Consider the following 13,336-nt stretch of genomic DNA (forward strand, 5'->3'; position numbering starts at 1 on the left):
GTTAAGGAAACCATCTATTATTGTTAAGGAGACCATCTATTATTATTAAGGAGACCATCTATTATTGTTAAGGAGACCATCTATTATTGTTAAGGAGACCATCTATTATTATTAAGGATACCATCTATTATTGTTAAGGAGACCATCTATTATTGTTAAGGAGACTATCTATTATTGTTAAGGAAACCATCTATTATTGTTAAGGAGACCATCTATTATTGTTAAGGAGACCATCTATTATTGTTAAGGAGACTATCTATTATTATAAAGATCATATATCATTTATATTTCTTCTCAATTATTCAGTTACTCATATTTTTGTGGAGATATTTTTTATACAGTCATTTTAATACGTCTAATTATTTTGTTCTTCTCCAGGTACCGTGTCCTTTGGCTACGATCTGATATCGATGGGAGCCTACCGGGCGCATATGATACAGCAATTCATCAACAGCCTTCTTCCATACACTGGCTATGGTAATTTTGGCGTTGTCTCCTACGCCTATTGTCCGCAGAGCTTCAACGTACCTGTCACTTCCCTGATGAACAAGAAGCCAACCGATTTCACCCCTACCGTGACCAGCGACAGCAGAATGCCAACCCTGACCGATGTCGTCCGTCAGATGAGAACAGATTTGAACAGGCGGGACGTTGAGAACGTTAGAAATGGCCATGTGGGTAACAAGGTGGCCGTTCTGTTCATCGATCCGTCTGTAACCGACCTCACCTCCGAACTGATGACGGAGACGGAGAAGTTGAAGCAGAGCGGGTCGAAATTGTTCTTGGTCAACGTCGGTCAGAACGTGTGGCACAAACCTCAGCATCTCTACTCGATGAGCAGCCAGCCGTACAACAACTACATGTACTCGTACCCAACGTATGACCAACTTTTGTACAGCGCCCGTCATACGCCATTCCGCTTCAGAGCCATGTGCAACAGATATGTGCCCTCGTATTATTAAGGGACCCCCGTTTAACAGTTTAACAGATCTACAGATAAATTTTATTTTCCATAGTAAATTAATAGGAATAATAATATAGTTTGGGCCACAGACAGACACATACCTAACCCCGATTAGCAATAAAAGGATAACAGTATATTAATAGAAATGATAATATAGTTTATCTCACAAACCAATACCAAATCTCTATTAGTAATAAAAGTATAATAGCATATTAATAGAAATAATAATATAGTTTATTCTACGGACAGACAGGTAAAAAATCTCCATTAGTAATAAAAAGTATAATAATAATTAATTAATATATAATATAATTAATTAATTAATCATATAATAATGATTAATAGAAAAAATAATATAGTTTATTCTACAGACATACAGACACCAAATCTCCATTAGTAATAAAAGTATGATAATAATTGATATAATATAATATAATTAATTGATTAATTATATACTTATAATTAATAGAAAATAATAATATAGTTTAAGCCACAGACAGACAGATACCAAATTTCCATGACTAATTTAAGTACAAGATCAATGGTCAATAATGTGAATGTGATAATAATGGGCAGGGGTGGAGGTTAAGAAGAAAAAGGGGGTAAAAAGATAATAAACAAAAATGGGACAAAAAAAAAACATATCAAAGGCCGGACATCTGTTGCGGGCGACGCTGTCCACATGAAACATAAAAAAAAAAAAAAAAATAAGAAAAAACAAAACAAAAAACAAAAACAAACAAACGCAAAAAGTTTGAATTCAGAAGAACTTTTAAAATTCTAAAACTTATTCACTAAAAAACGCACATAAACTATTGCGCACATTCCATCATTATTTTATTTCAAAAATTCTTTATTTGTATTTATTTAATAAAACTTATTTTTAACATATTTAATATGTTTGTCGTTCATTACAAGCGTTTTTACGGTGTTTAATCATTATTGAGCATGTGTTCTATTGAGCCCAGATGAAGAGATTCGTCTATCTGCGCTGATGAGCTGTGATACAGCGAAACAGTACTGCATGTGGACGACTATAATGCCCCCTCTCTTGCGTTAAGCGTATTGGGAAGTCATATACAAACTACCATTAGCGTATTAAGCGATGCTCTTTGTGTAAACAAATGCAACTAAGGCGTTTGGACAACGTAAAAAAATTGTTGATTCACTACCCGGTATAGCAGCAGCCAAATAGCGTAACGGTTCGAAGTGTCGATTGTTTCAATCCTGGCTTGAGGTAGTTGCTTGTCTAGCCGCACTGACGAGCGGTAATATAGCAAAACAGTACTGTATGTAAATGACTATATATATATACATATATATATACATATATATATATATATATATATATATATATATATATATAGTCATTTACATACATGTTTTTAAAAATAATAAATAAATAAAAATATATATATATATGCGTGTGTGTGTGTGTCTGTGTGTACCCGCGCGCGCGTGTGACAAAAAGGTCTATGTTGCACATTCCAAGATAAAGTTTATCTTATTGGTTATTTCTTTCAGTATGTTAAAATATTAAATTCCTGACAGCACCTGTTTCGTAGCGCAGAAACACTTATATAATTATTATGTTAATTTTTAAATATTTTCTGCCCTGACTCAGAAGAATAACTCATTAAGTTTAAAGATAAAATTCAATAAAAACATATCTAGCTCTACTAACGTATTGAGCACTTTCCCCCTGATTTTTTTTACCAAATATACTTCCTAATATATATATATATATATATATATATATATATATATATATATATATATATATATATATATAAATATATATATATATATATATATATACATATCAAAATATATATATATATACATATCAAAATATCTATCTATCTATCTATCTATCTATCTATATATATATATATATATATATATATATATTAATATATTTTGATATGTAGATAGGGTATTCAGACATGTGAAACTTTTTAATCGTTTTTTTATACGGAAAAAAAGGACGTCTAACGGGTCAAAATGGAAAAATTAGTTCATGAGGGTATCGGATGTATATCTGTTTGTCAACTGTTTCAAGAATGCGCACGCATTATTTGTTCACATGACAGAATAAGTAGGTTTGAAAACCTTTTTAAATGTCATGTCAAGCTGGCTAATCGTTACTGTCTTTAAGTTTTGGTTTCGATTTCAGCTTGAGTCTTTTTTTTACTTACTTACAGGGAGTTAACTGTTTAGAAAAACACATACTACTCGCGTGCAAATGTCTCGGTTTCCCTATGAATAGCAATATAATATTTATATGTATTTTACGACCTGCTATATATATATATATATATATATATATATATATATATATATATATATATATATATGAATGGAAATGTATAAACAAGAAATACGAAAAGTATAAAAACTTATAACTTTTCTTTATTCGTTTTCAATTTAAAAAAATTTTTTGTATTCCTGCACATCACGTGCAGGAATACAAAATAATATGAAGAAAAATAAAAAAAAAACTTTATATATATATTATTTGGGGTAAACAGTTACATATGGTCGCTACAAATAGCCATCTGTTTCAGTCAAAGAGACTTCATCTAGCGACCTGGAACCTCGCGACGCCAAAAAGAAAAAAAAATTCTCTTTTTCGTTGAGAGGTTCCAGGTCGCCTGATGAAGATCTTTGACTGAAACAGATGGCTATTTGTAGCGACCATATGTAACTATTTACCCCAAATAATAAAAATATTTTGCTCTTTATATTGAGCACTATTTAACAACCTCGTTGTCTTCATTAATTCTGACTTTTGAACACTTCAAACCTGAATATATATATATATATATATATATATATATATATATATATATATATATATATATATATATATATATATATATATATTTAAAAAGATTTTTAGTGGTACAAAATTTTATTAAAGTTTTAAAAAGGATGAGTAGAGTCATTATTAGAATTTTGAGGAAGATCGATGCAGGGAGAGGAATAGACACGAAAAATAACCAAAAGACTATTTATTAAAATAATAATAATAAAAAAAATGGACCTTGAGGTACCTTTCGTCTAACACTTGTCAAGAGATTACGTCGGCAGCGATTAAAATAAAAACATAATTGAAAATGGAGGCGAAGAGAGGAGCGAAACCAAGTAATAAACATAAATATATATATATATATATATATATATATATATATATATATATATATATATATATATATATATATATATATATACATGTATAAAACTGAACGGAGTGAATTAAATGAAGGAATACCCCGTGATATATCGTCATTATTTCAGAACATAGGACAAAATAAGCAAAAACGTTAACTTGCCTGCAAAAGTGCAGAAACAAGAAATAATGACGCAATGTATTTTTTTTTTGGTAAATCAGAGCTCTTTAAACATATATAAATATATATATGTATATATATATATATATATATATATATATATATATATATATATATATATATGTATATACATAGGTACCCTAATAAGGATATACACGTGCGTGTATACGCACACATACACACCCAGATATACAGACAGCTATTGAACTTCCAGGTAATGAATGCATAAGTTCACTCATCATAATAATACAATTTACAATTCCCTCCATTCATATGCAATAAGTGAAGCCATTACTTCTGTAACGTCCCTCGTATGTTAATTGCTTTAAATACAGGGAACGAAACTTGTCTTAAGTTCATCGAAAACTTGTAGTTTATTAGCGGGACCCGTGGAAATTCCACAGGGGACTCATTCATATGCAACTAGCAAGGACGCCCGGCGCAGCTCAGTTGTAAAGTACGCTAAAATATGATATTTTAATTCTTGCAGATTTCGTATATATTATAATAGAGTTAATGTTCTATCGAGTTTAATATATTATAAAGTTGCAATTTCAACATATATATATATATATATATATATATATATATATATATATATATATATATATATATATATATATCCATATGACGTGGGTGCATCGTCTTGTACCTAAACCAAAACTTATGATATATATATATATATATATATATATATATATATATATATATATATATATATCCATATGACGTGGGTGCATCGTCTTGTACCTAAACCAAAACTTATGATATATATATATATATATATATATATATATATATATATATATATATATATATATTGAGTGCCATCAGCTATAATCGAAACCGAAACCAAAACTTATGAAGAATTCTTGATAAAATTATTTATTACAAGAAGTGGAAATCCACAAAATTTAAACGACAGTCACTCGGATGTAAGCGTGAAGCAAAATAAATAACACACATGGTATCTTATTAATAAATAGACTAGCAGGATATGTGGAATTTCCACAGTGGATACTTTTACATGTAATATATTGATGTTGGCATTCTGTGGATGTTCAGCATAAATGGAGACTCCATGATATTATTGTAGCTCTTTTGTTTAAATTGCACAAGTATTTAACTAAGCTAGCAGGGACGCCCGGCGTAGCCCAGTTCTAAAATATGTTTAAATATGTTTGTATATATTCTCATAGAGTCAATTCGATTCTTATATATTATAAAGTTGTGATTTTAAAAGTAAAGAAAAAAAAATATATGAATATATTTTTTGAGTGCATCAGCTTGAATCCCAAAACGAAACCAAAACTTATGAAGAATATATATATATATATATATATATATATATATATATATATATATATATATATATATATATATATATATATATATACAGTAATGATTCCAAAGTAAAAAAATAATTAATTAAATTACTTGGATGCCATCAGCTAGAATTGAAACCAAAACATTTAGCGATCCAGCCGCGTTCCTTACCGCTTGAGCTTACCCGACAGCCAGATAAGAACGTTTAAAACTTAAACCACTTTTAGATATGATTAGTTTTACGCATGCAAAACTAATACAATTATTTTGGCAAGTTCAAATGAACATTTTGCATTTTAACTTGCCGATATATGTCTGTACGCTTTATACATCCAAACAAACATTTTATTCGCTATAAACTGCTATATGATTACTATTTCTATGTTAATTTTAGTGTTATGTAACTAGTACTTTAATCGGTTAATTTATTACACATAGACAGACACACACATACACACGTGTAACGTGGCCGTTACTCTCGAATGGTGTCGTATTATTTCAACCACTTGGACTCACATGTTGAACAAAATGAAAAAAAAAAAAAAAAAAAAAACCGACTCGGCATTTTTTTTTAGTGCGAATAAAATGCATTTATTTGTTGTCCTTCCAAAATAACGAGGTCAACATTGAATAAAAATTGAAACTTAATCGGCGTAAGTCGACTAAACGTGTTAATTTTACGTATGCTCAAATATATATTATATTTTTAATAACCTTATTTGTTTTATTTTTTATATATGCACATGGACGTGGCTCAGATGGTGCCGAATAAATCTAGGGGGGTGTATTATTTTGTTTCGATTCTAGTTGATAGACCACAGATCATGTTTTTAACTTTTGAAATCCGTACTAAATATTGGAACCAATAGAGAACTGGCTCCATAATATAATATTATATAATATAATACAATACAATACAATACAATACAATATAATATAATATAATATAATATAATATGATATAATATAATATATTTAAGCGTATTTTACGATCGAACAACGCCGGATGACCTGCTTGCTCATACATACATAGATACACGCATACACACATACATACATACATACATACATATATGTACAGTGCCGCCCAAAAGAAAGTCTGCACTTGTCATTTTTTCAAAAACCTCAAATTTACGCTAAATTGGATTAAACTGTTTAAACAACCTATATAATTTGATTCGCCTTTCATTCCTCTATAATTTTACCTGTTCATATTTGAATTTGAATATGTAACAAGATCACACTTTCAACGTATCATTCTAATATTATTACTCTCCATGCAACGCATTTCCTCAAGCCATAACGAAACAACACTGTAAAAACATAACAAGTGACCGTATGACTACATACTTCGAACACACGAAAAGCAGAAGCATCGGTTTTCATGTCAATAAACTTATTTTTTTTATGAACGAACAGGTCACTTATTATCAAAATACAAAAGCCATTAAAGGATGAAAGTTAATGAATTTGTCAGATGGACGGTAAGACAGCACAGTCAGGACTGGTTGAAGCTGCGCAAAATTGAAGTATTATAGAAGAATTTAACAATGGATCTGAAAACGACCATGTCATGTGGGGAAGCAGTTCCGTGGTATTGTGTCTCAAAGATGGACTACTACTACTACTACTACTACTACTACTACTACTACTACTTATAATAATAATAAGAAGAACAATGATAATAATTTTCTATAATATAAATCTCACCTGTCTGTTTAAATGTATGTAAATGTATGAATGTATGTATGTATGTATGTATGTATGTCTGCCTAAAACTTTCGACAAAGGCGATGGATTTTCACGAAATCGATATAGTTTTGAAGCTCGTCCCTTCGGACGACAAACATCGAAAAATTAGCTAAAAACATTACTTACTTCACCCTCAACTAGACACTTTTCTACAAGGAGGGGTCGCTTTTTCGCGTTCTTTTCCTCCTTCGCGGTACAGATTAGAGCCTGCCTGCCTACTACCACTTTTTATTTTGCTCAATACACACCTCCAAACACCCGGGCAACGCTGTGTACCCTGGCTAGTAATCTATATATTAATACCGTAATAATGTTAACGTACGTATGTACGCACGTGTCCCGGTTTCCAGATTATAAATTATTTGATCGGGAGATCCTATTTAAAAAAAAAGAAAGAAGGTGATAACATGCTATGAACATAAAATTATCAGAATATAAATGTGCTAATTTAATGTTCATACTATGTTACTACCTTTAACCGAAGACGTAGTGTAAAAACATAAAAATAAAATAAAAAAGACGTTTTTGGACCGTAAAATATACATACTTGGTCTTCTGATTTAGATCCAAGGGTAGTATTTGTTCTGTCTAAATATGGTATAATGATATCGTGGGGGTTGCGTTCGCGCCGGGTGTCCATACAATGAAAATATGTCACAGACTCCTATAAGGATATTGGAGATGAACCGTAATAACCAGATATATTCTGACACTACATTAACCAGATTACTCAGATAAATAATTTTACAGTTTTAACAAAAGAGCCACAATCTTTTGGCCAAGATCAAAGTGTAGTATATGTTCTTCAGATGCGGCACTTCCATTTCTTGTTCTCTTTCAGTGGAGGAGAAATCCATCACGACTGAGACAATTTTGATTTTTGTACCTTTTCTCCACGTTAAAAAATGACCCTGGTGTCTAACTCTGTCCCGTGGGGAGGCATTGTAAATAGGTACAATAATATCATGGGGTCTCCATTCTGAACGTCCCTAGAATACTCAGCAGCAATATATTATATATGAAAGATGTCGCTATGGAATTTCAGCAGGTCTTGCTGATAATAATAATAATAATAATAATAATAATAATAATAATAATAATAATAATAATAATATATAGACTGTAAACTTGTAAGAAACCGCCCCCTTTTTTCTGTGAGTGGCACCATAAACGGGCACCACACCAAATAATGAAGGTCAAGGCAGGTGGAAAGACAGAGAAGAGAAAGCACTAGCCAGACCTCCGCTGGATGAGTACAAAGAGGACTAAGACTTTGGGAAGGCTTATTGCCATCCAAATTCCAGTGAAGACCAATGCTCGTCGCCAACGAGAAATCAATGGTAAGCGACTGTTGCGATAACGCAAATTCTTTTGCAAAGGTTATCGAAAGAAGTGGAGAATACTGGAAATCTGGGGAGACTTGTTGTACTCTGACTTCAGAGAACACCACGAGTTATTTTCAAAGAGCAATCTTTAATGGTGGCTTGTATGACGTCTCCTATTAAGTAAATAATAATTATATAGAGAAACAAGACAGTAGTATTAATTGTGTAATATAAGGATGTCTTAAAAGATATGTCGTAGTTTTTGAATTTTCAAATAAAATAAAAGTAGAAAAATAGTAGCGATGGTTGTGACCCAACGGGTCACGGATAATTTCATTATTAATAAAATGAACGCGTTGACCTTAAAACCGACATTTTTTATCAACTAAATAGATGTGACTCGCACATATTTATATTTGTCTGGCCTTATTTATTTTGTTTTTTATTTTTTATTTTTTATTTTAAATTTTATGTTTTTTCTTCTTCTCCTTCTCCTCCTTCTCTTCTTCTTCTTCTTCTTCTTCTTCTTTTTCTCCTCCGTCTTTTTCTTTTCTTCCTTCTTCTTCTTCTTCTTCTTCTTCTTCTTATCTTCTTATTTGTTAAAGATTAATTCTTAATTTACTTTTATTTCGGACTATTATTCTCATCTTTATTAGTTGTTGTTTTCATCTTTCTTGGTTGTTGTTTTTTCACGACGTTTCGGCCAACTATTCCTTTGGCCTTCGTCAGGTGGTAACCACGACGGATAGGAACTTCGAATCTCCTAACTATGGAACATCAGATAACGTGGATTTATAAAATCAAAGAATCCAACCTTGATCGCCCTTCAGGGCCCGTGACTCAGTTGATAGAGACGTCGAATTTCTACGGTTCCAGATGGACATTGTCTGAAGATAGCGGTTTCAATCCTACACAAAGCCAGCCAGAGGTTTACTTGACGAAAAACGTGGTAAGACGACAACAACTACGGATGGCAGTGATTGCTGAGAATGCAGTTAGGAGATTCGAAGTTCCTATCCGTCGTGGTTACCACCTGACGAAGGCCAGAGGGATAGTTAGTCAAAACATCATGAAAAAACAACAACCAAGAAAGATGAAAACAACAACTAATAAAGATGAGAATAATAGTCCGAAATAAAAATAAATTAAAATATATAATGCTCATCTCAAGAATGAATTCCAATTAAAGAATAATATATATTAATTCTTAATTTGTTTCATTTAATATATATATATATATATATATATATATATATATATATATATATATATAGGTTTGTAGTCATCGACATACAGTACTGTTTCGTTGTATTACAACTCATCAGTGCCGCTAGACTAGCACCTCTTCCAAGCCGAGGATTGAACCTAGAACCATCGCGTTGACAGTGGGCAGTTCTACCCATCGACACACGAGATCGGTGCCCTCAAATAAACTCGCCAAATGTTTATTTTAAACAAACATCCGTCCATCACTTTTATAGTGCTCAAATCGCTTATTTATAAACAAACAGCGAGCCTCACATTTTTCAGCCAATTAAGTAGCGGGTGAGATTATTTACGACAGTGCTCTACCCAAAGGAGGGGGGGCTTTAAATATATATATATATATACATATATATATATATATATATATATATATATATATATATATATATATATATATATATATATACAAAGCTCCCTCCTCTTTCTTGTTCCTCTTCTTCTCATTATTATGATTTTTATTATATCTATTTATTATTTTCATATTTATTATTGGCTCACATGGAGCTTTCACACAAGTCAACAAACGATCTGATTGGAAACCTGTGGTGTTCTCTGGAAGCTGAGTGACAACAAGTCTCCCCAGACGTCCAGCTCTCTCCACCTCCTTCAATAGCATTTGCAAATGATTTTACATCATCGCAACAGCCGCTTACCATTGATTTCTCGCTAGCAGTGGCCATTGGTTTATACTGGAATTTGAGTGGCACTAAGCCTCCCCAAGGTCCCAGTTCTCTTTGCGCTTGTTCAGCCGAGGTCTGGCCAACGCTCTCTCCTCGGTCTTTCAATCCTTCTTGACCCTTCTCGGCTCTTTGGTATCACTTTTCTATTGGAAGGAACGATGATGAGACAATGGGGGGATGCATGATGGGAGTGTAGAACTTGTAGATATGCAGCTTCGATGTTCTTCATTCCCTGTAACGCTTATTATTATTATTATTATTATTATTATTATTATTATTATTATTTATTATTATTATTATTATTATTATTATTAATATTATTAATGTTGTTGCTTCTTTGCATTTCAATGCTGCTGTTTTTTTTATACACATTCTTGTAAATTGTTTGTCAAATTAGTAAATTCTTCTCTTCAAGGCCAGCTGTCTTGTCTTCACAAGTGTCTTTTGTCAGCAACTTTTTTTTTTTTTTTTTTTTTTTTTGAGGTGTCCGTTTCTGCTGCAAGGGAATTCGTACATTTTGCTCGACGAAAACCGCTAAAACTTGCGACGTTTACAAAGATTAAGCAACCACCAAACGACGTTTCAAAAGTTCTTTTATTTTTACATAGGCTTCACCACTTATCAATGCCCAGAAGCCACTCGAGGATAAGGGTTAAAGAGTGTACAGTAGTCGATTGGACAATATAATAATCGTTAGTAATGGAAATTCGTAAATTTGTTAACTTAAGTGGAACGGCTCATCAAGAACTTGTTTACGTTGGACTTGAAGATAATCAGATTGTAGTCAGCTATAAAGCAGGCAAACGAAGAGAGTTTTCCACAGGAGTGCAGTTCTAAGAAAGAAACTTCGTTCATGGAATCTACGTTTAGGTTTAGGCACAGATAAAGTGGGGGAAATTATATAGTATATAGATATTAAATATAGTACTTTATCTATGCCTAAACCTAAACGTAGATCTCATGAATAAAGCTTCTTTCTTAGAACTGTACGCCCGTAGAACTCTCTTTCGTTTGCCTGCTTTCCAGCTGACTACAATTCGGTCGTCTTCAAGTCCAACGTAAACAAGTTCTTAATGAACCGTCTCCTTAAGTAATCCAATTAAGCTGGTTTCTAGTACTTACGAGTACTACGTTATTATCCCACTAACTACTTTACACTCATTAACCTTTATCCTCTAGTAGCCTTCGGGCCTTGATAAGTTGTGACTTCTATGTAAAAAAGAGAAAAGAAATATGGTTAGATTTAAACAGGAAAAAGTAAAAGGACTAGTTGTTAAAACTAGAAAATAAAAAGTATTATAGTAAAAAAAATTTGTTAAATTTATAACTTAAAATATTGCAGCATTAATAATTTTTTAAAAAATTCAATTTAACATTATATATAAATTCTTAATTAATACTGTAATATTTTCAGATCTAAATTTATTGTATTTTTTACTGGAATATCTTGTCTTTTTATTTTCCAGTTTTAACAATTAGTCCTTTTACTTTTCGATGTTTAAATCTTGACCATATTACTTTTCATGCTCGCATTTTTCTATGTAATCCATGATTTTTCCAGGCTTTGGAATAAAATTTTCTCTCTCTGTTTCACTTATTACCTTTGAATTATTAGCGACATTACAGCTGAGCGATAGCTCGGAACCTTGTTAAATTCATTAGTTCTCACTCGTAAATACCTTTAATCTGTTATATATATATATATATATATATATATATATATAGGCGGCAAAAAGAAAGTCCGCACTTGTAATTTTTTCAAAAACTGCAAATTTAATCTAAATCTAATGTAACTGTTTAAACAAACTATACCTCATTTGATTGGCTCCTTATTGTTTCTATAATTTTACCTGTTCATCTTTGACTCTTAATTGAAATATTCTAGTGTTCACGTCAATTGAAAAACATAACTTCAAATAGAGGAGGCAAAAAGAAAGTCCGCACAATGGAAAATTGTTATTTAAATGTAACTTTAGGACATTAATGCAACACAAATACAGCAGCAACATAATAAACTAGTTAATATTTAGTAGCATAGCCCTTGTGCAATTCGACAGCCTGCAATCTTCTGGGTATTCCTTGAATTAGAGTGCAGCAATACTCCGGGTGAAAGGGTTTTTCTTAAATTTTTGTCCAAGGTTCTTCCAAATTTGAAATTTTATTATTGCGTGGCTGTTGCTTGATGTAATGCCATACGTTTTCCATAGGATTGAAGTCTGGAAATTGTGCAGGCCAATCCAAACACGGAATATCATGCTCTTCCAGGAACCTCTTGACATTGCCAGCTGTGTGAATGGGAGCATTATCCTGCATGAAGATGAGATTATTATCCAAATTCCGACCAAAGTAGTGTAGAAAAATGCTCAGTCAACATATTAATTCGACCTTGCAAGCGAAGTTTAGGTCCTGGATCATTGGTACAAATAATGCTCCACGCCAAAACTGAACCTCCCCCACCTTGCAGCGTTGAAACTGAGCACCTAAGATTAAATTCTTCGTCTTTCCTCCGACGGACGTACTGTCTACCATTACTGCATAGCCTATTGAACTTGCTTTCATCGCTAAAAAAGCACCTTTAAGAGTCATGATCATCATTGCATCTAACGAAGTCCAGAGGGCGCTTTCTGTTCTTTACAGAAATCATTGGCTTGCGTATTGCAACATATCCTC

The 13,336-nt window shown here is 32.0% G+C and overlaps 1 protein-coding gene across 1 annotated transcript in view; it reads left to right on the top strand.

Moving 5' to 3' along the window:
* LOC145259603 (collagen alpha-1(XII) chain-like) overlaps positions 1-13,336 on the top strand; it is a 150,659-nt gene that overhangs the window by 10,944 nt on the left and 126,379 nt on the right. Inside the window, exon 5 of the mRNA XM_080117259.1 lies at positions 379-959. Within this exon, the coding sequence (XP_079973385.1) occupies positions 379-959 (581 nt within the window). The remainder of the gene's footprint in view (positions 1-378; positions 960-13,336) is intronic.

Source organism: Euprymna scolopes, chromosome 35 (assembly GCF_053919585.1).
Source record: "Euprymna scolopes isolate OS-2025 chromosome 35, ASM5391958v1, whole genome shotgun sequence".
NCBI lineage: Eukaryota > Metazoa > Mollusca > Cephalopoda > Sepiida > Sepiolidae > Euprymna > Euprymna scolopes.